This window comes from Drosophila santomea, chromosome 3L (assembly GCF_016746245.2).
Source record: "Drosophila santomea strain STO CAGO 1482 chromosome 3L, Prin_Dsan_1.1, whole genome shotgun sequence".
NCBI classification, from domain to species: Eukaryota; Metazoa; Arthropoda; class Insecta; order Diptera; family Drosophilidae; genus Drosophila; species Drosophila santomea.
The window spans coordinates 4,873,907-4,898,660 of record NC_053018.2 but is presented as its reverse complement, the minus strand read 5'-3'; the positions used below and the strand labels follow the sequence as shown (position 1 = coordinate 4,898,660).

The 24,754-nt window shown below is 44.8% G+C and overlaps 5 protein-coding genes and 1 non-coding gene across 10 annotated transcripts in view; 3 read left to right on the top strand and 3 right to left on the bottom strand.

Moving 5' to 3' along the window:
* Positions 1-105: 105 nt before the first annotated feature.
* Positions 106-3,377, bottom strand: LOC120450169 (kinesin-like protein KIF23). The gene is made up of 6 exons (XM_039633017.2): positions 3,225-3,377; positions 2,407-3,165; positions 1,795-2,344; positions 1,413-1,734; positions 801-1,351; positions 106-739 (listed from the first exon to the last, which is right to left on the bottom strand). Exons 1-6 carry the CDS (start codon positions 3,233-3,235, stop codon positions 269-271), a joined length of 2,664 nt encoding a protein of 887 aa, XP_039488951.1. The 5' UTR covers positions 3,236-3,377; the 3' UTR covers positions 106-268.
* Positions 3,378-3,574: 197 nt separating this feature from the next.
* LOC120449607 (sulfide:quinone oxidoreductase, mitochondrial) lies at positions 3,575-6,061 on the bottom strand. Its single transcript, XM_039632175.2, has 7 exons — positions 5,701-6,061; positions 5,322-5,427; positions 5,035-5,259; positions 4,777-4,977; positions 4,503-4,712; positions 3,977-4,163; positions 3,575-3,901 (listed from the first exon to the last, which is right to left on the bottom strand). The coding sequence occupies exons 1-7, from the start codon at positions 5,826-5,828 to the stop codon at positions 3,588-3,590; spliced, it is 1,371 nt and encodes a 456-aa protein (XP_039488109.1). The 5' UTR covers positions 5,829-6,061; the 3' UTR covers positions 3,575-3,587.
* A 651-nt stretch (positions 6,062-6,712) lies between these two features.
* Positions 6,713-6,785, top strand: Trnak-uuu. Its single transcript has one exon. It is a non-coding gene; the product is annotated as a tRNA-Lys (tRNA).
* A 3,638-nt stretch (positions 6,786-10,423) lies between these two features.
* LOC120449653 (neural/ectodermal development factor IMP-L2) lies at positions 10,424-23,016 on the top strand. Its single transcript, XM_039632250.2, has 3 exons — positions 10,424-10,652; positions 21,367-22,146; positions 22,227-23,016. The coding sequence occupies exons 1-3, from the start codon at positions 10,647-10,649 to the stop codon at positions 22,236-22,238; spliced, it is 798 nt and encodes a 265-aa protein (XP_039488184.1). The 5' UTR covers positions 10,424-10,646; the 3' UTR covers positions 22,239-23,016.
* Positions 20,266-20,361, top strand: LOC120449659. The gene has a single exon (XM_039632255.2). It carries the CDS (start codon positions 20,266-20,268, stop codon positions 20,359-20,361), a length of 96 nt encoding a protein of 31 aa, XP_039488189.1.
* A 40-nt stretch (positions 23,017-23,056) lies between the features above and the next one.
* LOC120449651 (neurobeachin-like protein 1) overlaps positions 23,057-24,754 on the bottom strand; it is a 31,993-nt gene continuing 30,295 nt past the window's right edge. For all 5 annotated transcript variants that reach the window (XM_039632244.1, XM_039632245.1, XM_039632246.1 and 2 more), the window contains one exon: positions 23,057-24,679. In XM_039632244.1, the coding sequence (XP_039488178.1) occupies positions 24,514-24,679 (166 nt within the window). In that variant the 3' untranslated portion in view covers positions 23,057-24,513. The remainder of the gene's footprint in view (positions 24,680-24,754) is intronic.

Here is a 24,754-nt window from a genome sequence, read left to right as displayed (position 1 = left end):
TCGGATAGTTTCCAACGACAGCTCTTGGCAGATACCCTCTGGGTACCGGCTATTTTGAGCAGGAAACATTTCTATTTGCGAGGGGTTGCGAATTCATTTACGGGATTATTTATACAGATTAACTTTTCTTTAATCAAACAAATCACTTCAATGCGATTCAACTCCAAAAACCATAATGGGTGAGTAATAAACTTAAATTTAAGTTATTGAAACTAAATAACTATGAACTAAATGGGTAATTGACTTTGAAAATTTCACGCTGTCATTTTTAGATCTTCGACTTCTTGCTGCTGTGTCCCTCGATGCCGAGATTGCAGCGGGAGGCCACGTCCTGGGCCGAGGTGACCGTGCTGGGCACTGCACCGCCGCCCAGAGCTGAAATGTTGCCATTGCTGGGTCGCTTTCGCGTGGGCGAGTGAACCGGCGACTTCTGCTTGAGGCACTCCACATCGTTGAACACCACTTGGGCACCGCCGCCACAAGTGGGGATAACATTGCCCTTATACAGCTTGGTCTCAACATCGCCATCCGTATCCGCATCCTGCGAGACGAGACAGTACTTGGTCGTCCCGTGGGCAGTTAGCTCCTTCATGTCGGTTAGTTTCGTCACCGATTTACGATTCTTCAGATACGGCTGCATGATGGTTCCGAGGGGAACAGGATTTGCTGCCCGATGCTCCAGCCACTTGTCGCCGGCGGATCGAGAGCGTCTATGCCGATTGTTGGCCGCTGCAGCCCCCTGTTGCGATATAAAATTATTAAAACATATTTAAATATTCATGGATGAATCATTCACTTACATGACGAGGGGTCGCGTATATATCTGTTCTTGTTGCTGGCACCGAAGACACCTCCGTGCGTACCGTATATGCACCGCGATCTTTTTCGTTAAGTATATTTTCGGAGCTCTGTGAGCGCGGCAAACTGGGCAGATCTTCGGACTGCAGAATGTTGGATACCAATCGCAGCTTTTCATCCTTGATTCGCATACGTTCCTGTAATTTAGCACGCTGTTCACGCAGCTTTAGCTCAAACTCCCGTTTGTTTTTGTCCGACTCAACGGCCAGCTTGGAGCTGAACTTTTTCTTTTGCTTTTCCTTCTCGTGCTCCTTCTGGGTGAGCATGTTCTCCTTCTCGTTCAGTTTAAAAGTCAGCTCTTCAATCTGCCGTTCTTGCTTGCTTAGCGTGTTGTTAAGCACGTCAATAGAGCTCTCGTGGATGCGAACCTTCTTCTCCAGGGCAGCGCTGCGATCGCGCTCCTGCTTGTAGACAGCCTTCAAGGAAGCCAACTCTGTGCGCAACTGCAGATTGTCGCGCTCAAGGTTCATCAGCATCTGCCGAAAGCTGTCACCTAAGGTAATGGAAAAAATATGTCAATTTGCCTTAATAAGATTAAAAAGGTGACGACCTACATTTTATGTCTAAATTGGCACGCAGCTTCTTTCGCTTTTCTATACGCTGCTCCAGATAGTGCATTAGCTCGCGGATTTTGATCTCTGCTTCGGGACTATCCATTTCGTAAGCAGGAAAATCGGGGCCCAAACTGTACACCAAACCCACGTCCACCTCCAAATCCTTGGCCTCAGGAATGCCCAGCTCGTTCAGATTGTTAATAGCAATCTTGAAAAGCTTGTTGGCTTTGCGACGCCCAGGAGTCAGACCCAAATCTTGCTTCATAGGAGTCGCCCGAGCAATTTGCACCTCCTGCGTCATCTCGGCGAATTTCATTACTTGCTAAATGGGATAAATACATTTTAGAGACAAGAGTACATAGCGGTTAAGAAAATAATTTACCATATTCTCATCATAGTCCTCAATTCTTGGATTGATGCACACAATCATAGACACCTGTCCTTCGCCATCGAAGTAGTTCTTAAACATATGTGTAATCTTGGAGTCTCGATAGGGCACCTTCTTGGGTGCCAATCCATTGCTCGCTGAAAGTTGGTTCTCGCGCAGATATTCCAGGCACGTGCGCAGCGTCATCAGCGAGTTATTGATGTTGCCCGCTTCACGAAGTCGTACGCCGGTGTTTTTGGTCCGTGAGGAGCGCTCACTGCCCGCCAGATCCACCAGGGACAGTTGACTCACTGTGATGTTTTGACGGTCCTGAACAACATTCTCACCCTGGCTATCAGTGGGCGCTTGCACCAAGCGTATATTGAACACCGAGTGACTTCTACTAGATTCAGCATTCAGAACAGTGTGCCCCATGCGTTTGCGCTTCTGGCCCATTTGAAAGACCTCGAGGGCCTCCTCCACTGTCTTCACCTCCACTTCTGTAACGCCGTGGACGAACATGTGACGGTTGGCATCTTCACGAATGATTTTGCTCTGCAAAGTCCTGTGTGGATTACGAATTCAATTAGATTTTTGCAAATGTAAAGTCCAGATATGAATACTTACTTCTGTATACCCGAGTCCTCCAGGAGGTCGTAAACACTATTATTGTAAATCTCAATATAGGTGACAAACACCGAGTACATGTTATCCTCATCCAAACCGAGCAGTGGGATTGGCTCTACTGAGGCCTGAGATGCTATTTCTGGATCTGAGTCCTTGTGCCTGAAGGCAAACCTTCCTGCGCCAGCAAATCGCTGGTTCATCTCGTGCTGCCGCTCCAAAAGCGCATCCTCTTCGGACAGAATCTCGAAGCCATTAAGCTTGTCCGGCTTGAAGACGAACTTCTTGGCCTGGTAATCTGAAATGGTGCGAAAGAGCACGTCCAGGCAGCGCGGCATAATGCCGCGGTGCCGCAGGTTTCCTGTCATAGTGTACGTTTTTCCACTGCCAGTCACTCCGTAGGTGAAAAGCAGACTGTTTCGCCCTTTCAGGAGGTTCTCCACCAGTGGCTGGGCCACCGATGCGTACACATCCTGCTGCGTGGCATCCGGCTGGAAAACGTGCTTGAAAATGTACTGAATCTCACGCTGGTTTGCGTTATGTGGCTTGTGGTGCTGCAGCAGCTGATCCTGCGGATTCAGGGCGATCGTAGTGGAGTTCTTGACTCTCAGGGAGGTGAGATCTCCGTCGGATTGAAGGGGCCGCACCCGGCAGAACACGTTCACTGGATCCCTGGCCTTGTCGGAGGTGTCTCGTCGCTGTTTCTCCACTGTTTGTTGCATCCGCGGAGTTTTCGGGACGACGCGCATTGGCGTCCTCGGTCTGCAAATAGTTATTCTCGTTGATGGAGTTGAGCTTTTGCGGACTGTCATATCACTTACACTGCCTTCATGTTGTCAGCTTGCTTTTGTCACGAATTTTATAAACGTGAGGTGGTATTCTTCTTGTTTTGGTGCTCAAATCGATCTCTCTTTTAGTTCGTTACCTTCAAATTTACAGCGCCAAGCGACGCCACGCTTGGTTTTAGAGTGACCGAACTTTTGAAACTGATTAACGCTGTAAATACCAGATCTTGTTCCGACATATACTAAATACTAAATACCGAGGGTGTGTACAGTGCTTGCCATTTGAATAGGTTCACAAATTAAAAGATACTGGATCTTAAACGAATTTATAAATTGAATATGCAAATGATGATGCCAAAAACTTCTTTAAAATAAAAAAATATTCATTTGAGGTCCCAATTACTTTTTATTAAACTTTAGAACTGAAAACATTTTCCTCATAAGTGCTGGTCCGTTCCAATACCCGTTCATCATGAGCTTCCAGTAGAGCAGAGGCATCAGCTCCTTCTTCATGAAGAACATGGAGTACCGCTCCTTAGACTGGTCCAATGGGAAGGTCTCCACGGGGGTGAGGTTGTAGTCAAACTCCGCCAGAATGCAGGAGCTGTAGCCGGTGACGATGGGGCAGGACGAGTAGCCATCGTAGATATCCGTTGGCGCCTTGCCCTCGATCGCCGCCATCACGTTCCTAAACACAACCGGTGACTGGGCAGCTGTAAGCGAAAGATATTCCAGAATCATTAAATATTCAGGATCAGGATCCCCAACGGAATTCAACTTGAACTTACCTGCCGCTGCGGCAGTCTTCGAGTTGGGACTGGACGCCGAATCTCCGATGGAGAACACGTTGCTGTACTTGTTGTGCTGCAGCGTCATCTGGTCGACGTCCACAAAGCCAGTGGGTGTCACCAGCTTCTTGCAGTTGGCCACCACATCCGGAGCGCTCATCGGGGGAGTCACATGCAGCATGGAGTACTAAGGAAGGGGGGTTTAGATATTATACCTATGTATGTATATACGGTTATTTAAACTTATTAACACCACATGGCCTTCAGTTCTCACATTTTGCAATTCGATTCCATGTGACTTTACTTCACTATATTTTCTGCTGAGAAACCGGACCTTGGACAACCTAACTTTACTTTTCCCAGAACATTTGTTTATCTCTATTACCTTAACCTTGGTGTCTTAGGTTTCTTTAAGCTGCTAGCATTCTTTAGACTTTAAGAGTAAGCTAACCTAATTTATATGTTCCTTACCAAAGAAATAGTTCAAGAATATAGAACTATGTGTATTGAATTCTTACGTTCTTACCGTTTCCTCATAGTGCACTCCAGGATTTGCCAGATCTTCGAACACGGCTATATTATCGCCATGTCTGACCTCAACGAGATTTCTTTGGACATTTAGCGTGATATTTCTCCTCTTGATCAGTTTCATCAGCGCCTCTGCATAATGCTTAACTCCAAAAATCACGGGAAGCGATGTGTTGTAGATGATATTGACGTTGTCGCGACGACCCATCTGAAAAGGAATGCAAATAAATGTAGTTTTCCGATAGATATCCTATAAGTCATATGGAGCACACCTTTCTAAAGTAGTGGTCTGATATGTAGGCGATTTTCTGTGGTGCACCTGCACACTTGATGGGACAATTGGGAAAGGTGAATACAGCATTTCCTTTGGTGGTCCTGCGCAGACACTCGTACACCTGATCCACGTACTTGGGCGAGTAGATGGAGCAAACATTACTGCCGGGGGTCTCCAGGGCCTCCACCAGTCCAGGTATCTATGGGATAATAACTCTTTATTATCAACTATAAAATATTGTATTACCTTAACGCACCTTTTCATAATTGAGTTGCAATCCGGTGGCGATGATCAGAAAGTCGTACTTGATGGTCTTGCCACCAGAGGTGCTAACCGTATTATTATCCGGATCGAACTCCAGCGCCTTCTCCTTCACCCACTTGGCCTTTTTGGGCAGCACGTCAGCCATTTGCCGGTGACTCTGATCCAATCTCTTCATACCCCCTCCAATCAGGGTGAACATGGGTTGGTAGTAATGTTTCTATGGGGAATCACCGGGCTATGTCAAAATGGATTTGTCAAACTGCCTTTGGACTGACTCACATCTTCCGGTTCCAGGACGACCACCTTGTCGCTGCCCAAGCGAGAGGACAACTTGGCGGCCATGGCACACCCACCGGTGCCACCGCCCACGACCAACACTTGGCATCTGGAAATAAAACAGGGTTTACTTAATTGTTGGAATACATAATGACAGAATCCTCAAGGGAGATTAGTGTAGTCGTGTGACCACACCCTCCATCAGGGCCATCGAACCATGGCCCACCAGTTAGCTCTTCGTTATCGCCAGTTATTATTATTAAGCTATATTATTAGTATAGCGCTTACTTTCTAAGCGATATAAACATAATAATTCAATGGTAGATATAGATAGATATGCGAAAAATGGCATAAACTTTCACAGCGATTAAAACAAACTTACTCTTGCCGCTCGCGGTTCACACTAGATGTGGACAGGAATCTGGAGGAGAAGGCCGTTGGAGCATGGTTGTGGGTGGCTAGGAGAAGCCTCTGGCACTGGCTGATGGTTCCGGGAAGGCGACGGTTCATCGCAACAGCTGGATGATCTTCGATCTCTCAACCTGCGTTACAAAAAGCGGACTGCAAATGCCCACAACCGATTGAAGACTGGCGGAAAAGAGCTTTCGATTGGTCGTTATCAAACCGGCCACACTGGCGAAAATTTTGGCTATTTCAAATTTAGAAAATAATACAGAAATTTAAAAATATGCCGAAGATGTTCGTACGGCACTGTGTGGGACTTCCAAACATTTCGACTGACTATCAAGGAAAACAAATCGAGTATGGGGAAATTCGTCAGTGAAAGCGATCATAACAACTGATTTTAAACACAAATAAATCAAACATTTTTTTTAAAGTATTAATAGCTTTACATGACCACTTCTTTCAACTGTACTAATTTAAAAAAATGTCAGGCCTCAGAAAATGTGGCAATTGTTATTTCGCCCGCCAGCCATAAAAATCTGAGTGTACGTGGCTAAAAACCAGTTTTTATGTGGTAATAAAATCGCGAAAACGCAACAGGTTGCACTGTAGTTTTCGGATGGGTGTATTAATTGTTCAACCTTGAAAGATGGCTAAAGCTTTTCAGCATGCTTTTGTACTCAGCTGTTTAAAGCTCATTTGGGTGCTAAATAATCTAAAGCTTTAGATTAGGCGAATGCTCGAAGCACTTAGCTACTATCTACAGTAGATGCCGCCTACAGACAACACATGACATCATGCCTTAAAATACGAGTACTTAATTCCGAGAACTGCAAAGAATTGCCTGCTTATCTGGGCTCAATAAATAAAGCAATCCGTAGGCTACACGTGTGCGCGAACCACTTGCTTTGTGTCTACAGTGAAACCCGGCGATAAGCAACCCATGAGATCATGCCTTTAAATACAGGTCCTTCAGCGTTCAAAGCACAGCCCGGATAGCTCAGTCGGTAGAGCATTGGACTTTTAATCCAAGGGTCCAGGGTTCAAGTCCCTGTTCGGGCGATCCACTTTTTATAAAAAATTATATTTATATATTTTCTCGACTCAATCTACTTATTTAGCAGCAAATTATTGCTTTCCTACATAACTACTTAATCCCTATAAAAAGAAAATATGCCTTAAAAGTTTCACATATTTGCCTGCTTATCGGGGCTAACTTGCTTTTTATTTGCCTTCTAGTTAATTTAGTTTTATTTATGGTATACCTCCAGGGGCAACCTTATCAAGTGTTAAACATTAAATGGTTTTTGATTGGCAACAGGCTATTACACCGTAAAAATATATGCAGTATTTCATAAGCCCAACAAAAATTCAACGAAAAACTCACAAATTTGTATAACCAGGCATATCCAGGTGCATGTGGTTAAGTAACTGGTTTAATTTAGAATTAAATATTTAACATTTGCTTTGATTACTTGCGAGTCTTATCAAGCAATTGCTATAATATGTGGACATTAAATGGTCAATTAATAGATTGCACAGACTCTAATCAGAATATGAAGGTCAACAATAAATTTTATTAATAAACTGCAGCGGTCATCTACTCATATACGTCAAGCTCTGAAGCAAGTTTAAAAAATGCAACTAATATAAATTAAATGATTTTTACAATATTCCTGCTGTCGATAACCATAAATTTGTATATAAATATAACTAAATATTCTATTAAATAGGGAGTTAAAAAAATTAATTTACTTTTTATTGTGTCACTTTCCTAAGGGACTTTTACAGTCCTAATCACATTTTTTGGGATTTTACTATTGCGATAATGATCGGGTCATGTAATTGTAAGTAATATTGCATCATAAGAACAGCTACAACATTTCCCAGAAAAGTTAATTAATAGAATGTTTTATGTCCGGGATTTTTCGGATTCTACAGATGTTTCTTGAATCCTTCAAATGCCAGATATTTCCAATGCATTTCAACAGATACAATCAAAACCAATTTAAAAGTCTTTGTGATCTCTAATTTTCCAGTGATTTTCCACGACTACAAAAGAAAAGTTCTAGATTAGATTCAATTAAAATTAAACTGGTTACTTTCATAATATATTCTCATTTCGACTTCTGATGAAAATACGGACCACAGTAAATTAGGGGTCTTTCCACAAATCGGCCACTTGTTGAACACAATTTCCCTTGGAGTGTGTGTCACATCCAGGGATTTTCCACGGCTCCCCATTCCATGTATCCATGCGGACAGACAGGCGTGCATCGATGATGCTAATAAATATGGTAAATGTGGGATGATTAAGTGAACAATGTTGCCAATAAACGCGAGGCGGAAATGTCAAATGCCACGAGACGACAACTGTGACAGCGGCGGGTTTAATTACGCCATGCTGCCGACTGATTGCAGATGGATGGATATGGATGTGGGATGTGGCCACATAGATGGCTAGATGGATGTGGCCACATACTCGTAGTCCACAGCGTGGGCGGGGCTGAGGGGCAGGTCCTGGCGAGGTCCCGGCGAGGTCCTAGCGTGGGCTCGACCCGCCATGAGGTGGCCCATCGTCAATTGGAGACAAGCTGGCAATTCAAATGAAGCCCTATTGACTGATGGCCAAATTGGCTCCGCGACTGCGTGGGCGGCTACTCGAGGACCAATAGATATATACGGATATTTATATTGAAATCAATGGGTGGTTGGGTGATTGGCTTGTCAAGTGACTGGGTCGTTGGGTGGTTGGATGACTGGGTGGTGCTCACTGCCACTCAACGGGCGATGGGCCGTTTTAAATTGGGCGTGGCAGGCTCTGTTGCTAGGTGACCATTTCCACTGGTATTTCCAGCTGCGGTGGCAAGGTCCCGCCACCAGGCCATCATCATGTGGTTCCCTACCAGATAATGACCGAGCTGGTGGTCACCATGCTGGCTTTCCCCGTCTGTCTGTTGCCGTGATTGCGTGAGCTCCACTTCATTTGAATATAACGGTGGCAGGCCACTTGGAGCACGTAGGCCCACACAGTGAAAAATGGCTCAGAATATTGGTTTTCTGCAGTTATCAGATTTAAGATACACATCAAATACGTGACATTATTTAATTGCATTATTTTAGTAAACTTAACCAATGCCAAAAAAATAAATCCTTACACTTAAAATTGATTGTTAAAATGAGCAAGTAGAAAAAGAAATGCATTTTAACTTAAGAATTGTTCTATATATTTCAATATTAAACTGATGTATTATTTAAATATGTCAACTGCTGTCGCAGATAAGACACCATTATAAATTTGACTATATGTGTGGTACTAATTTAATTAAAATATTTGTATACCTTGGAAATATCACCACATGGTGACGAATCGCATAGATAAGAGTTTTTTTGCCAAACAAAACATTGATGAGGCATTATTTTAAAGTTTTTTTTTTTCTCTGCGCGTACTTAGATATTTTTCCGGATTTTTGTGGTATATTCCACATAAAAAAGAAGGAGCAACCAAGGCCCATAAAGCTCTAATTGGCTCCAATTATTCTCGTGCACCTCAAGAGCGTTATTTTTGTAGACATAAGCTCCATTGTGCTGAAGCGGATTACCAATTTTGGCTGGATTTTTTCTCCGTGCCCAGACTCCTGGACTCCGAAGTGCATTTCAATTGACGCCACACCAAAATCAATTGCAGCCTCGTCTGTGGCGGGATCTTTGTGCAATTGGTACGGGGCTCTGGAATGCAAATAGTGGACACCGCGGCAATTGATGCAGAACCTCCGACTGGAGGCAGCAGGTCTGCCATCGTCATCGGCATCGTCATCGTCATAGCCATAGCCATAACTATAGCTGTATCTCCTGCTACTTATATATCCATAGAACCATGATGATTGACTGTCTGACCGGAAAGCAGATGGAACTAATTCCCGCCAAGCCAAATTAAAATCGCGACCTGCACAAATCCAGAATTATCAGCCCAAAGTCGGATTCCATCCATGTTGGTGGGCCTCAGAATGCACCTCCTCAAGCAATTGACTGACATCTATGGATCCTTGCCAGAGTCACCGCCATATGGTAATTTATGGGATCGAGGGGCTTGAGTGTACTGTAAAAAACCGTACTGATTTTCATATGCATTTGGGGCACGCATTTCATTTCATTTCATTTGATTTCCAGTCCGATCCGAACACAGCCGATCCAATCTTCTGCGAATGTTAATGAGAAAAATGTGATTTAAAATAATAAATTTGCATGAAATTTTCTTTGCGAGTCAATCAATCAAAGGGGAGCAACAAGTAACTCAGAGTCAGAGCCACAGGCATAGCCACAGCCATCCCATCCCCTGTTGGCCACCCCCTTTTTGGGGCTAACGAAAAAATATAAGAAACCCGAGCGTGAACACGAAGGCAGCGGCCACAGATACAGATACAGAAAACGAATGCGGATTGAGATACTGTATCTGTATTTCGTATCTGTGAAGAGTGCCGACGCCATAACTGTTATTAAAGCCCCTGTAGAGTCCAATTTGCTCGCTCGTCCGTTCGTCCATGCGTCCGTTTGTCCGTTTGTTCGTTTGTCCGTTCGTCCCGCGTTCGCCCACTTGTTGATTTTTGGTTCGGTTCGGGCATGCCCATACCCATACCCATGCCCATGCCAGATGCCAGATATAAAAGCATGGACGCTCAATCTTCCGCCACACAGTCCATCATCACTCGCCACATCTCGAGCAGAACGGAGCTCCACCGAGAATCGACCATATATATTCGCATATATATTGTGTCGAGAGTATAACTGTTTTAATCCAAGTGAAATCGAAAGCCCACCTCAACGCATTCCATTTCCACCGGAAACTCCAGCCAAAGTTCTAGAACTCTAGTGAAAGTGCCATCGAAGGTTCGAGTGAACGAGTCATCTAATAAACCAAAAAATATGCAGGTAGGATGCTGGTCAATAGCTAAATAAGTGTACTAACATAAGCATATGGCGGGATTTAGGACAAGTATTAAATGATTTAATTTCTCTGATTAGTGGGGAACCTACATATTTTGGTCTTTAAATGTCAAGTAAATGTCAATGTTGTGACACATTTTCCTATTTTATTTAAATGATTGCAATTAAAAAATATTCCACCAAAAACTGACTAATCTCTACAGCGGCATATGAAATGAAAACCTTCCTCAATAATATTGTATGAAGCCGCCTAGAAACCACGATTTAAGAGGAAAGATAGCCCACTTAATTGGGGTTCGGGGTTCAAAAGCATTCACATAACTCGTAGAGCAGCTTCCTCCGTTTGACTCATCGCCTAGCAATCGAAATGTATCTCGACATTGAGCTTTAAGCGGTTGTACATCTATTATACATTTATACCAGTTTTTGATCTCGTGCCATCAATTCACAACTTTTCGGTATGAAAGTGCTAAAAATTAGCAGTATTCTCATGTTTGATGCATGTGACGTGGGTTGAAAGGGTCAATTCTCAAACGATTTAATTGAAACATTTCATCTTTAATTTAGCACACTCGTGATTTTTAATTGTGCAACAAAAATGATTTGTTATCGCCCTAGGCAACAGCCTAGTGCCATAAAAGGCACTACGAGATCTTAGTTATTATGAGGAAGTCGCCAGTTGGTCTGTAGGTTACCCTGATATCGGATTCGGATTCGGATCTGTTGTTGTTTTGCTTCTCAAAAGCCGGGCCATAATGATAAGTGCATTATTTGGGCAGAAATGTGCTTATATTCGCCGAAGAGCTGGAAACCCAGAGTAAACAAAGTCCTCAGAGGCGATCGAGCGTGAGAAGAATGCCAATTGTCAAACAAAACTTAAGCAAAATATTATGAATATTCGTTGTCCGATTTTTGTTTTTCCATCTCCTCGGCCGGAATTTGTATTTGTCATTGAGAACTGTGCGAACTTGTGCAGTTTGGTCTACATTCATTATCTGCTTATTGAAAGGCGCCAATTTTAACCCTCTGTTTTTGCTTTTGATTGCCTAAATGCATTAGTTCTGCTGAATATAAATATTTCATGAATTAGAAAGCACATTTAAGCAAATCATCATTACATTTAAGTAACCAGTGCATAGTGCATTCTCGAATATACATTTACAATGACTGAAGCTTTAACACATGTATGTAGTTCTAGAAACTAGAATGTTCTTTTTGTTATTAGCAAAACTTTATAAAAAGCACAAAGTTTAGATAGCAAGACAGATATTTTTGACCTCTTTGTAAAGTATCATTGATCTAGCAATATTCAAGCAGAGTAGCAAACGCAGCTTTTGTTCCAGATATTGGAGATATGCTGATACCTTGAAAGATATGGTTAGAAATGGCACAAGGAAATGCAAATGGCCATGGGTTAATCCGATCTGCATTTCGCCGGTTGCTGAGTCAGTTTCTTGGCTTAGAAAAAAGTGACTATACATTGAGTGGCGCGTCAGCTCGAGACCTTCCCGATTGGTTTTTAGTTTGAGGTTTAAAGTTTTCCAAGTGGAGCGCTGGCTACGTGATCCGCTGAACATCTCCACATCCACATCCACATCCACATGCTGGTGCACATGCACCTTTGGAAGCACTTTTAAAGCCGGCTTCCAACCAGAATCGGTTACATGTTAATTTTTTTTTTTTTTTGCTTTTTGAGCCTGACGTTGCGCTGGTCACGCAGGCAGTTGCCCCACCACCGCCCACATCCCTCGCAACAGCCCCTGGGAACCACTATCGTTCGATTCTGAATCGAAATCAATTCACAAGCAATTAATAATCAGATCGCTTTTGTAATAAATTGCAATTTTATTAAATGCGAATAAAAAAAAAAAGACTAAGCAAAAAAAAATCGTTGCCTTCGACATTTTCGCAATGAAATTAGTTTGTGGGCGAAGGGGGGTAGGGTGTCGAAGTGGGAGGGGGGTGATGGAGAGCGAGAGAGGGGAGGGGAGGGGTCCGGGCGGAGAGTCGCGAGTTCAAATGCGTCACAATCGCAGTTTTATTCGCAATATTCCAATTAGCAAGCGATCGATAAGAGAGAGAGCGCATTCGGCTCTTTTGCTGCCTCCGTTCCTGCTCCCCATCTGTGTGAGTATGAGTGAGTGTGTGTGTGTGTGTATGTGTGAGAGAAGAGAGAGAGACGAGCCCCCAACTGATGCTGTGTGCTTATCCACTTACACATACACACACACACACACCCACACAGCGGGGCACTCAATTATGCTGCACACTGATGAATCGCTGGAATACTGATATATATATATGTATATATCAATTGCGCACACACACACTGGCGCACATTCAAAATACAATTAGGAGGAATCTTTAATTGGCGGCCGCGTCCTCGTTGATATACCCCCCACCACTGCCACGCCCCTCTTTTCCATGCCCTTGCATACCGCTGTGTATATATATAAGTACATCTGTGTGTGTGTGTGTGGGCAACGAGCCCCCTTTTCGACATACATGTTTTTGTTTTCATAATTGTTTTTCAAGCTCTATTGAACTTGGCGCGTCGATGGTGGCGACGATAACAACGCTCCAGTTGCGAACAACATCGCCCCACACGTCATCAGACGTCATCAGCCAACCCAATCCAAAAAAAAAGGGGGGATGCTGCCAGTTTAGGAGGTCTTTTGCTTGGATCTCTCGATCTGATGATTTCATTTGACTATGCTACTTCTGCTACCCTGAAAGCAAATAAAATTCATATACATTTTTATAAGCAGGTGTATATTTCCTGCTAATACGATTACTTACAACCTAAAAACGCAGGTGCTACTAATAGATCTTTTTATAATCGCTCAGCAATACAACCCACCTGCTTATCAGTATTTGTAAGAGCTCCCCATATCTAAGGTTTCCATCTAAATTTTAATTAAAGGAACTCACTTTCGGGTAATAGAACAGCAAATACTTTATCCTAGTTCTGTTTTCTAAACACCACGAAATATGGTGTAAGGGTATTACGCCTTCGGTTTCCAAAAGTTAACCTCTTTTTCGTGCCTTCTGTTGTTGTTTTCCTTAGCCAATTCATTATAATGGAATGATTACAATTAGAACGAAATATAACGAAGATAAGAGCTGTCTATGGTGGGTTCCGATGATTGGGCACATAAGGCACGTTCTACTACTCATACCTCTAATATCGGAAACGTAGTCATTGTAGTTCATTGTATCTTTCTGTGTAAGAAGACACATTCAGTGAAATTAATCAAATACTTTACTTTTAACAATATCTAGTTCATATACCACTAATATTATAACACTCAATGAAAACGTATTAAGTGAATTGGTACTCAATAGTAAAATAGTACTCAAAAATCCCACACTATAGTTTTATGTTTCTGAGAAATATAACTCCGAATACCTGGTGGCTTATATGGCACAGTACTACGCAGAATTTGGACATGTAGGCAATGCTAATTCGCCGCCAGTTCGATGCTCTTTGGTGTGACCCAGCCCGTTTGCTGTTCGAGTGTATTCATTTGCCCAAAGAGCGAATGGAAATGACTCATCGGGGGTCTGCCTCCGTCTACCTCCCTCCATGACAATCGTGAGCGGGTCTCGGGGTTATGCTCTAAAACCCGGCTTACCTTTGCGCTGCAGTGAAGAGGTGAAGAGTGTACTCAGACATCGGTGGTCATGGACGGGGGATGGGGGTAGCGGTATAGGGGCGGGGTTACGGATCGGCTTAAATGGCTGATGCAATCGGAACGCAAATTGGGCGAGAGCCGGAGTATCACAGCGCTCTCTTGGATTTTGTATTATTTTTACTTTTCTTGCACAACAAACAGAAGAGGTATATGTGTATGCACATATGTACTATAACCTCGCGTCTGGGTAACCGGAGACCCAAAATGTGAGCACCCAAATGTGTGGCATTCGAGGAATCCAACAGAGTCGCATTACTCCGAAGCCGTGCTGGCATTAATAGCGCTCCTTAATTGATACATATTACAATTGCCGAATGCTGATTTGTAAGCCATGAATATGCGACGAGGAAGTCCGCTTTCAATTCCGTCACCTTCGCTGATAAGCCGCCAGATTTGAATTTTCAGTTTTCAGATTTCAGCTTTTAGTATTCAGTTTCGAGAGTCCCAGTGCAGCCATTAACTGCCCCCAGCCATTGAGCAATTAGCGATAATTACATTTCATTCGGATTTGTCGTAAAATTTTCCACATTTCACATAAAGCGAAGAAACTTGATATGCGGTTTCAAAAATTTTCCATTCCATTTGTTCGCTATGCTCGCCACATTGTACACTGTACACCGAACATTACATTACATTGCACACACATGCGGGAAGTGTGTGTGCGTGTGTGTGTGTGTGCGTTGAGATCTCGATTTTGATCTCGATCTCGTTATAATGTAGAACGGCTATAGAGAATCGGGCATTGCCCAAGAGCAGCGGAGAGATCGGCGAGTGGAGTGGGCGCTTATCAGGAACCATTCAGTTCAAGTTTACGGGTCAAGCAATTCGGACCAATCAACTCTGCCGTGATTTGCCCACCTCCAAAGAGGAATCACCGCCAAAACTGTCATGATTCATTGCAACTCACTAATAACATTATTGCTTTCATGCATTAACTATAGGTCAAACACTTGGCTTTGTGTACTAGAGAGGTTTTCTAAGGATAGACAGGATACAGCTGCATTAACTCAAGCCTTTATATAAGGTGAACCAGTTACAATGACATTGGATTATAATAACGTACTTACAGATCTTGACGATCGCTAGCTCCTAAAGGAAATAATGTATTGTAAGCTGTAAGCTGACTTTCAGGGAAACAACAAATACCTGGCGAAATAGCATTCATGGCCCAGAAGTTATTCGGTCGGACGTGCTGTCCGATTGCGATTGTCCATTTTCCAGATACCAATTCCCTGAACTGACCTTTCATATAGCGCTGCCAAGGCGACACGAGCTCATAGCGGCGTTCTGCCTTTGTACCGATCTTTAGCAAACAGCCGGAGGAGATCGAGTCGAAAAGTCGGCCTAGAGCCCGAGAAGTTGGCCTGTTGCTAGGCGGTTTCAAGCCCGACCCTATCAATGACAGCAGGCAACGGGCGAGGGGTTGGAGGGGTAAGAAACAACACTGTGAAAACGGCACAGAATTTGTGGCATGAACATGAATTTTCTCACGTCGTCACCAGAGTTCCACTGGCTGCTACAGTCACACCGACAACCTGCAATTCACCGAATGCATCTGTATCTGTACCTGTAGCAGTATCTGTACCTGTAGCAGTATCTGTATCTGTAGCTGTAGCTGTAGCTGTAGCTGTGTATCTGTATCTGTGAATGTATCTGGCCGACTGGTCTTGCCAGTTGCCAGTTGCATGTTGCACTATCTTTTCCCCGAACTCTCGGTCTGTCTCGGTTCATATCTCCGTCTCCTGCTCTATCTGTCCGTCCCGCCGTCCCAGCGTCTCACTTTGAATGGGCCGTTTCCCCGACCCCTTCCCGAACTGCACTGCAAGAAATCGGGTCATTTTGGTGCACTATTCACAATCAGGCTGTGGAAAATCATTAGATACATTAAAAAAGTTCATACTTTCGGACTTGTTCCCAGCCATTTCAACCTATACTTCCATATCATCCTTAAAAGTAGTTCGATTTGCATTAGCTTTGGTATGCAGCCCCATATAGACCACGCATGCTTGGTGTCGTTGCGTTTCTCTCAGTGCACCCCTTCCACCGACTGGTTCCGGTGGTGTGTTGCTGCTTTGTATCTCTGCGGCTCTGGAGGTGTTGCTATCGCTGGCACGACGTTAATTAGCAGAAAAGTGCAAACGATGCGGGCCGTTCGAGTGGTGCGATGTGGTAGACGTAGATGTAGATGTAGATGCAGAGTGGTGCCGCTTGGTGCGGTGGTTCACGAATAGATTTACCCATTACCCATTACCCATTACCCATTACCCATTACCCATTAGCGGAAGCGGGCCAATTTGGCTTACCCATGCACATGCACGAGTCGCCGATCGTCCATTGTCATGATGCAATAATTTGAGCCATCAACTCGGCAAACAATCGTACGATTTTCAGTCAGCTCTATGGAAAGAAATAACTGAAATAAAACAGAGTGACGGGGGGGCCAGACCTCGACCTCTGCCTCTACCACTCCCTCCACATACAACACGGTTTCGGTATGGCATGGTGTATACAACATAGGTGGCTGGGTGTGCGGAGTGAAAACCAGACATCGATCGTTTCTAGGAAATGGAACCTATAAATCTACGCTTCGCACGAAAGACTTCGATGACAATGCCGCTGGACAACGCCGGCCGTCCGTCCACCTGAGATCGAGATCGAGATCGGAGGGGCGTTGATAAACGGAGATCGGTGATATTGGTGCCGGCCGGTGACGATCGCCCAAGTCGATGGCCACATGAATATGTATGCCAAGCCGCAGTTAAGACGGTTCCGATTCCAATCCAATCCAATGCACGGTGATCTCATTCGGGAGGGCCACTGAAATATATATAATATGATATATATAATATAATATATTTATATCAAAGGTTAAGAATCATAAAAGTATGCTATGATAACTTTACTTAGACATTAGGTTAGCATTTGAAAACCATTTTTAAAAGAGTAGCAATGAGTCAAACATTTTCCCTTCCTTGTACTTTAATAGCTTATAATTCCCAAGTTCTTTTCCACTTGTGAATCATGACTGCTGATTGATTTCTCCGTTGTTATATCGGTGATATAATGCCACACTTTCATCAGCCTTTATTGGGGGCTATCAAATTCAATTTACACTCGAAATATCCGATTTTTATTTCTGATTGCCCCGCTTGAACCCGCTCAATTGCATCCGTGTGTGCGCACCTCTCATCTAGGAAGTGCAACCCCTGACCGCGTCACTGGCGAATGTTACGTGAGGGGATCGGATCGGATCGGAACGGAACGGAATGGATCGTATCGGATCGGATCGGATCGCCGCCGACAGTGCCTCCTATTGTAGAAAGTGCTCCCCAAGTCGCATTAAAAGGCCATTTCAATTCAGTGCCCCTTACGTCAGCGTTACGATATCGTTGCCAGCGCTTTGAGGTGTGCCGTCCAAGGCTGCTGATGATGATGAGGAGCAGGCGGAGGAGCAGCCAGCACTCGAAGGTGTCTAGGGGGACGCAGAGCAGGAGGAGGCACTGATCTTGGTGGCTCGAGGGGTGGTGGCGGGCCAAGGGGTGGCGGCGGCACGAGACACAATTTCAAGCACCTGCAAGATTTTTCTCTCAATTGAATTTCGCTTTGTGGCTGGCTCGTTGCCGCTGCCAAGTGCTTGGGGGGAAGGGGGGCGGCAAAGTGGTTGACACATGGGCGTGGAGGGGGGTACTTTTCAGTTGGGCGGTGAGGCGGTGGGAGACCCGTCTGCGGTCGGACGATTTGTGTAACGTGCAATAAATAAATTACTCGTAGAATTGAATCTAGTTGTCGATGTGGCTTGTCGATAAAGCGAAGGAAGAAACTAGTCGCGGTGCCTCAGTATCAGCCCCACACCTCTCCCCTTCCTCCGCTTCCTCCGCTTCCCCCCGCCATCTCCTGACCACAAGCGGCTGCCGCCCGGCAACAGCGGAAAGCGAACACGCGATGTGGCTGCCAGTCTGTCTGCCATTTTAACTGCACCTCCGCTTCCCAGCCCGCGGCCGCCAGTTTCCAGAGCTCGCACCTCCAAGCTCCAAGCTCCCGGCCGGCAACGCCAGCTCAGACTAGTTTGGACCGCGTTGCCCTGACCACCGCGTCCCCCTGTCCGCTGATGTTCACTTACATTTACGAGCAGCCAATCAGCAGTGCACTGAAAAAAGGGGGCACAACCATTGTGTATCTGTAAAGAAAAATGTATCGAAATGGGTGAATTGAAGGGAAATGAGACTAGATCCATAGAATTCATTTTGCATCAAATTGCTGCTTATTGTAGCGTAAGTCTTAGATGCTTTCGCTCAGTGTAGCTTGTGGTATCGTACCTCCCTATCCACCCGCCGCTCCTCCTCCATCGCTCCTCATTCAGCCAACGAACGCCGCAGACAAACTGGCACTCACACTTGATTGCAATGAGGCGATCGCACGGACAGATTGGACAGATGGCCGGACAAGCCAGTGACTTGGAGTCGGAATCGTACTCGAACTCAGACACGGTCTCGGCTAATGGAACCTTGCACCATGTCAGTGCCACTGCACCTCCTCCTGCGCCAATCCGATCTCCAAGCCAACCAACCAACCACTCTGAAGACTGGGCCACAAAATACAAAAAAAGAAAAAAAAAACGAAGTGGTCTGTTCTTGGCCAGACATTTGAATGCGGTGCGCAACGTCAACGGGCTTTAAGTTCTGATTCTCATGGGTGGTTATTAATTGGGAGATTGGTTATGGATTACAAAATAAATTCGTAAAAATGAATTTAAACCATGCAGTGGAAATTAATGGCTTCGACAACTACAGTGCTCATTCAGTAACCTAAACTAATAAGATATTTTACACATCGAAATGATTCATGAATATTAACGGAGCTGTGTGAAACACCAAATTGCTTGGAGTCTATTTAGCACCTTTTATATTTAGGTATCATACCACACACCATAAATTTTACCTGAGATAGAAAGTCATAGGATCTCAAACTCCGCTGCATGTTCTTACGAGCTGCAAGTCTACACATGGATATTGAAGTGAAATGGTATAAGAAACTCAAGGGACTCATTGAGCTATTCCCGTGACACCTCAGTTTCCAGACCACCGACTCTGGACAGTGGACGCAATTAGGCGGTGGAAAGCCAGATCCAGAGACGGATAATCGAATCCCCCGTCCGGTTATGTCTGTTTTGTTCCGCACCTTCCCGGTGCGGCGGTCGCATAAAGAATGACGATCTGAGAGAGCCGGGAGCGCCACAAGTGAGTGTGAATGTGAGTGTGAGTCTGAGTGTGAGTATGAGTGCAAGTGTGAGTGTGAGTGCGAGTGTGATTGTGTGAGTGTGAGTGAGCCGGCGTCGCATATAAATGGAACAGCGCTGCGGCCACCAATTCAGTTCTGTTACAGTTTCCAGCTGTTGAACACGACTTTTGAGAGCCGCCGAAGCCAACTGATTCGAAGCCGCAGTGAACTAAGCCGATCCGTGATCCTCGCTTTCTTAATTCGCCGTGAACCGCAATCGCAGCAGCAATCCCCCCAAAACCCCCTTTAAGCCAAAAAAACCAACACACCTTGATTCGAGTGTAATGTCGATGAACCGTGCGTATTCAAACGAGTGCCGCGCCAATCATACAGCCACCAGCAAGTATCAGACCAAGTCCACGTCCACATCCAAGGAGCACTGATACCGCCACGAGGATCGAATGTGCCAGAGTCGTCAGCTAGATATACGCTACGCCGCCTGAGTTAACACACACTTCCACCGCCCAATCACACGATCCTGATCCTGATCCTGAACTGCAACACCCGAGCACAGCATCCATCAGTTTCAATACGATCCATACTTGCCCAAGACAGACCGGCAAGCAGCCAAGATTCCGCCAACACTGAGCTGCACGACCTCCAAGACGGCATCCAGGGCCGGACCTATGTCAGTGCTAAGCCAACTGCTGCTCAACTTCAACCAGAAAGCCCAGACCAGGAGCCACCACAACATAGAGCTGATAAATTCGTTCATAACATAACGATAAGCCGACCTGATAAACGCGTATCATCGTCCAACGTTGGGGAGAAATTTGCAAACATTTTTTACCGGAAGAGAAAAAAGAAATCAAATCAAAGGGTGAGTAATGTGCGTTAACAATAGATAGGTGAATAGGTGAATAGGCTATAGGTGATTTGTTGTCGCAGTTCCGTGTTCCGTTTTTTTTTTTTTTTAAATTTGAATTCGTAGAAAAATCCCAGCAATACAAAAATCACCGTCGAAGGGCAAAAAGCGTCTGATGCAACATTCGCCAGCGATTGGCGAATGACTTTTTGTGGGGCTACCAAAACCAAAACTAAAACCAACACAATCATACATAATACCCTCGAAACTACATATTTGAATAATTAATCGGTCACGCAGCTCGTCCAGTCTAGACTATGGACACACATTGGCCCTTGATCTGCGTCTAAAGAGTGTGGGTGAGGTGAGTGTGAATTCGAATCAGGCTGTAGTATTCGAATTTAAATTGACGTCACATACCGCGAGTCATTCCGTTTTCGATTTCTGCCTCTGATTCGATTCGATTCGGCCCACGCAAGAATCTTATATCATTTTCGGTTTGTCAATTCTTCTTTTTTTTTTTTTTTTTTTGTCTTTCCGTTGACGTGTCATTGTGAAATACGCTTTTGAATGGCGAAGATCTCATAGGGGTCGGAAAAGGATGCCGAATTCTGAATTCCGAATTCCAGACTCCGAGAGCCATTAGCACATTTCGCAAGTGCTAGTAATGTTCTAGAGTCCGCCGGCTGAAGGCCTTGCGTTCTTATCGGGGAAATAGACTCCGAAGACCTCCCCTGATTAATAGTAGGTGATAAGTGGTGGGGGAGGGGGACCAAGTGGGGATGGATGACTGGCTGGAAACGCGAGCTAATCGCATCACGTTGCTCTGGGGTTTATTAACCTATATTAGAGTCGTACGACTGCCGCTTTTTGAACTTTGAACTCACTTCCGATTTCGCTTTTCTCTCTATCGATCTTGCAGAAAATGAATTTACATGTGTGCGCCTTAGCGCTGCTGCTGTTCGGCAGTATCGCCACTGTCCGCGGAAGAGCCGTGGACCTGGTAGACGATAGCAACGACGTGGACAACTCCATCGAGGCGGAGGAGGAGAAGCCACGCAACCGAGCCTTCGAAGCCGATTGGCTCAAGTTCATCAAAACGCCGCCGACCAAGCTGCAGCAGACGGATGGAGCCACCATCGAGATCGTTTGCGAGATGATGGGCTCCCAGGTGCCCAAAATCCAGTGGGTTGTGGGTCATCTGCCACGCTCGGAGCTCGATGATCTGGACTCCAATCAGGTGGCCGAGGAGGCGCCCAGTGCCATTGTACGTGTCCGATCGTCGCACATCATCGACCACGTGCTGAGCGAGGCACGCACCTACACGTGTGTGGGACGCACTGGCTCCAAGACCATCTATGCCAGCACAGTGGTGCATCCACCACGCTCCTCTCGCCTGACGCCGGAGAAGACCTATCCGGGTGCCCAGAAGCCGCGCATCATCTACACCGAGAAGACGCATCTGGACCTGATGGGCTCCAACATCCAGCTGCCCTGCCGCGTGCACGCCCGTCCCCGTGCCGAGATCACCTGGCTGAACAACGATAACAAGGAGATCGTGCAGGGACATCGCCACAGGGTGCTGCCCAACGGCGATCTCCTGATCTCCGAGATCAAATGGGAGGACATGGGCAACTACAAGTGCATAGCCCGCAACGTCGTCGGAAAGGACACCGCCGAGACCTTCGTGTATCCCGTACTTGTAAGTATTCCCCGTGCTCACCTGGTTATACCAACTCATCCTAAGTAATCCCATTCCTTCTTCTTTGCTTGTTATTGCAGAATGAGAACTAAAGATCCTACCACCAGAAAGGTGACAAAAGGCTATTGGATTGACGACGGAAATTCATCTAGTTAGTTAGATAGATCAAATGCCTTCGAAGATGCGTGAAAAGAAAAGAAATATGCTTAGAAAAAATACACAAAAAAAAAAGATGAAAATATGATGTATCAAAAGGTCATACGATTTACAATTATGTACAATTTAGGTTTAAGCACCATCTAGCTCGTAGTCCAGGTAATCAATCGTATCTAATGCCGGCTTAGACACTAATTTTTCCACTTATTATCCTCGAATAGCAGTCACGTGTAAAGCATTCGAATTATAGCAACTACTTTATGGTTTTCTTCAATTATAGCATTAGTTATCAGCTTGTAATCACACCTCTTTGGTTCTTAATAAGTAGCAATGATTGTTCCTAGCGATTCAGGCAGCTCTAGTTAACGTATTTAAACTAATTGGCCGTTTACTTAAGGGCACCGCAGCCCAAGCACTTGTATCAATCAATCAACAATTAATTCAATCAGTCAATCTCACCCACCCAATTCGTATTTATTCGTATGCACCCATCATTTCTACCACTAATTTATTGTTCGACCAAATTCATCCAGCATCGCCACCCATACAGAATCACTGAATAGTATTCACGGAATTAATCGGTTTCATAAGCTACCCGACTATGTTTTAATTTATAAGGTAATAGAACTGAAATACGTTTTTTCTAATTGTTTAGTCTTAGTTTTAATCCAACCTTCAAGCGATTGTTTTTGAATAAATACAAGAAAATTGAAACGCTTTTACTCAATGGGCGGCAGGTGAATAAAACGAGCAGTTACGAGTACATTCACGGTGCTTTTCATTCACTTTATTGACAGATCTACAGAACTACGAATAGTCACATTATTATCTACATAAACTCGTACAGTTACGTACATACATTGAACAGTATTACCATATAATGCGTTACGATCCTAACAACAAATAACGAACTCGATCCGGAGGACCTTTACGTACACAGATGATATATACTATATATTGCTGGAGTAGATATAGAAAGGTATTGATTCAGTGGTTTGCAGCTGCCCGGGGCTCCAAAGCGGGGGCTAATCTCACGTCTCACGTCCCGATTTTGTGCGAAAGTTGTAAGCTATATATACGCGATTACGTTTCGTAAAATATATATGTATGTATGTTCTCAAGTCACCTTTGATATTGTCGCATGTCTTTGGAAATTCAGATTTCAGAGTCTGCGGGGTTTTCTTTTTCACAATCGCTTAGATCAAAGGCAGAAGTTTGGGGATCGGAATGTTGGTATGGGTGGTATGGAAATAGATAGAATCTCTTGCTCTGCCACTGGGTATTGTCTGACATGTGGATCTTGGATCGCGGATCATGGATTACAGATCACGGATCACGGTTCTGTGTGGACGGACTGTGGTAATACTTCAATTGGAAATGCTCTGTCAATGATTGGGTAGCAATACCATGCGATCCGAGTGTGCGTACTTAATGGGACAAAGATCTCTGGGCTCTATTTTTGGTTGTATCTGCAGGCGAAAAGGGGCGCAACGAAAGTGTTTCTCTTGATCAACCGAGCAGCTGGATGCCGTCGTTGATCTCAGCGAGCGGTTGCTGTTTTTTAAGCGCCTTGCCGCTGTTGCCGGGCGCTGTTTTTTTTTTTTTTTTGTCGGTTTCCATTCTTTTTCTTTTTTTTATTTCGGCCAATTTGAAAGTCGCTCGTGAGTCAGAGAGAAGTAGTGGTGTTGGTTGCCAAGTGCGTCGACAACCAGTTTTCCGTCTCCAATCACCTCCTTGCGTCCCATTTGTCGAGCTATCTCTGCGCACCGCCACGAATGATTTATTTATTTATTGAGATTTTCATCAGGCGAAGAAGGGGAGTGTGCCATCCATCATTTTATGCCGCCCAGGATGGAGGATCACCACGCCAGACAGGTGTACACGCACATTTGATGGGGCATATAATGCGTTAGTTGGCATAAAAATTCCGCGAATGCAATCGATCGACTTGCCGAATACCTCTAGATACAATTGTCAACTTTCTGGGAATTATGAGTTGGTCAAAGGCTTTGCGTTTGGCACGTCACGTAGCAGGGTAGACAGACAGAAAATAAATCATGACAAATGCCACAAGACACAATAAATAAAACTGGGGGTGTGCTAAAAGCAGAACGAGGGAAACTAGAACGACTACAACTTATGCTAGAGCAGAGGGTAAAAATTCGGGAATTCAGTAAGTCAGCAATGTTCATGTTCCAGCTCCTGCTGAACCTAAACATTTAGCACGGAATGCTTCTTGTTGCCGCCGGAGGGCAGTTGCACGGCGATCACCGCCAGGCGCCCGTCTCGCAGCGGCGCCAGAATGTGGGTGTTGCCCGGAGTGACCACCACCGTCTGGATGGGCACGTGCAGCGGAATGTCGAAGACGGGCTTCAAGCTGCAAAGAAAGTTGTAAACTTGCATTAAATGGGTTCTTCATTTCAATAACGGCCTTATAATAGCCACATTCTTA

Excerpts from the sequence above, each read along its gene's own strand:
- LOC120450169 (XM_039633017.2), bottom strand. Across the intron at positions 2,345-2,406 it reads GAGGACTCGGGTATACAGAA|GACTTTGCAGAGCAAAATCA; the intron begins GTAAGTATTCAT and ends TAATCCACACAG. Across the intron at positions 1,352-1,412 it reads TGCCAATTTAGACATAAAAT|GTGACAGCTTTCGGCAGATG; the intron begins GTAGGTCGTCAC and ends CCATTACCTTAG.
- LOC120449607 (XM_039632175.2), bottom strand. The coding sequence starts at position 5,828 with ATGAACCGTCGCCTTCCCGGAACCATCAGCCAGTGCCAGAGGCTTCTC. Across the intron at positions 5,260-5,321 it reads TCGTCCTGGAACCGGAAGAT|AAACATTACTACCAACCCAT; the intron begins GTGAGTCAGTCC and ends GATTCCCCATAG. Across the intron at positions 4,164-4,502 it reads GAGTGCACTATGAGGAAACG|TACTCCATGCTGCATGTGAC; the intron begins GTAAGAACGTAA and ends CCCCTTCCTTAG.
- LOC120449659 (XM_039632255.2), top strand. The coding sequence starts at position 20,266 with ATGTCAGTGCTAAGCCAACTGCTGCTCAACTTCAACCAGAAAGCCCAG.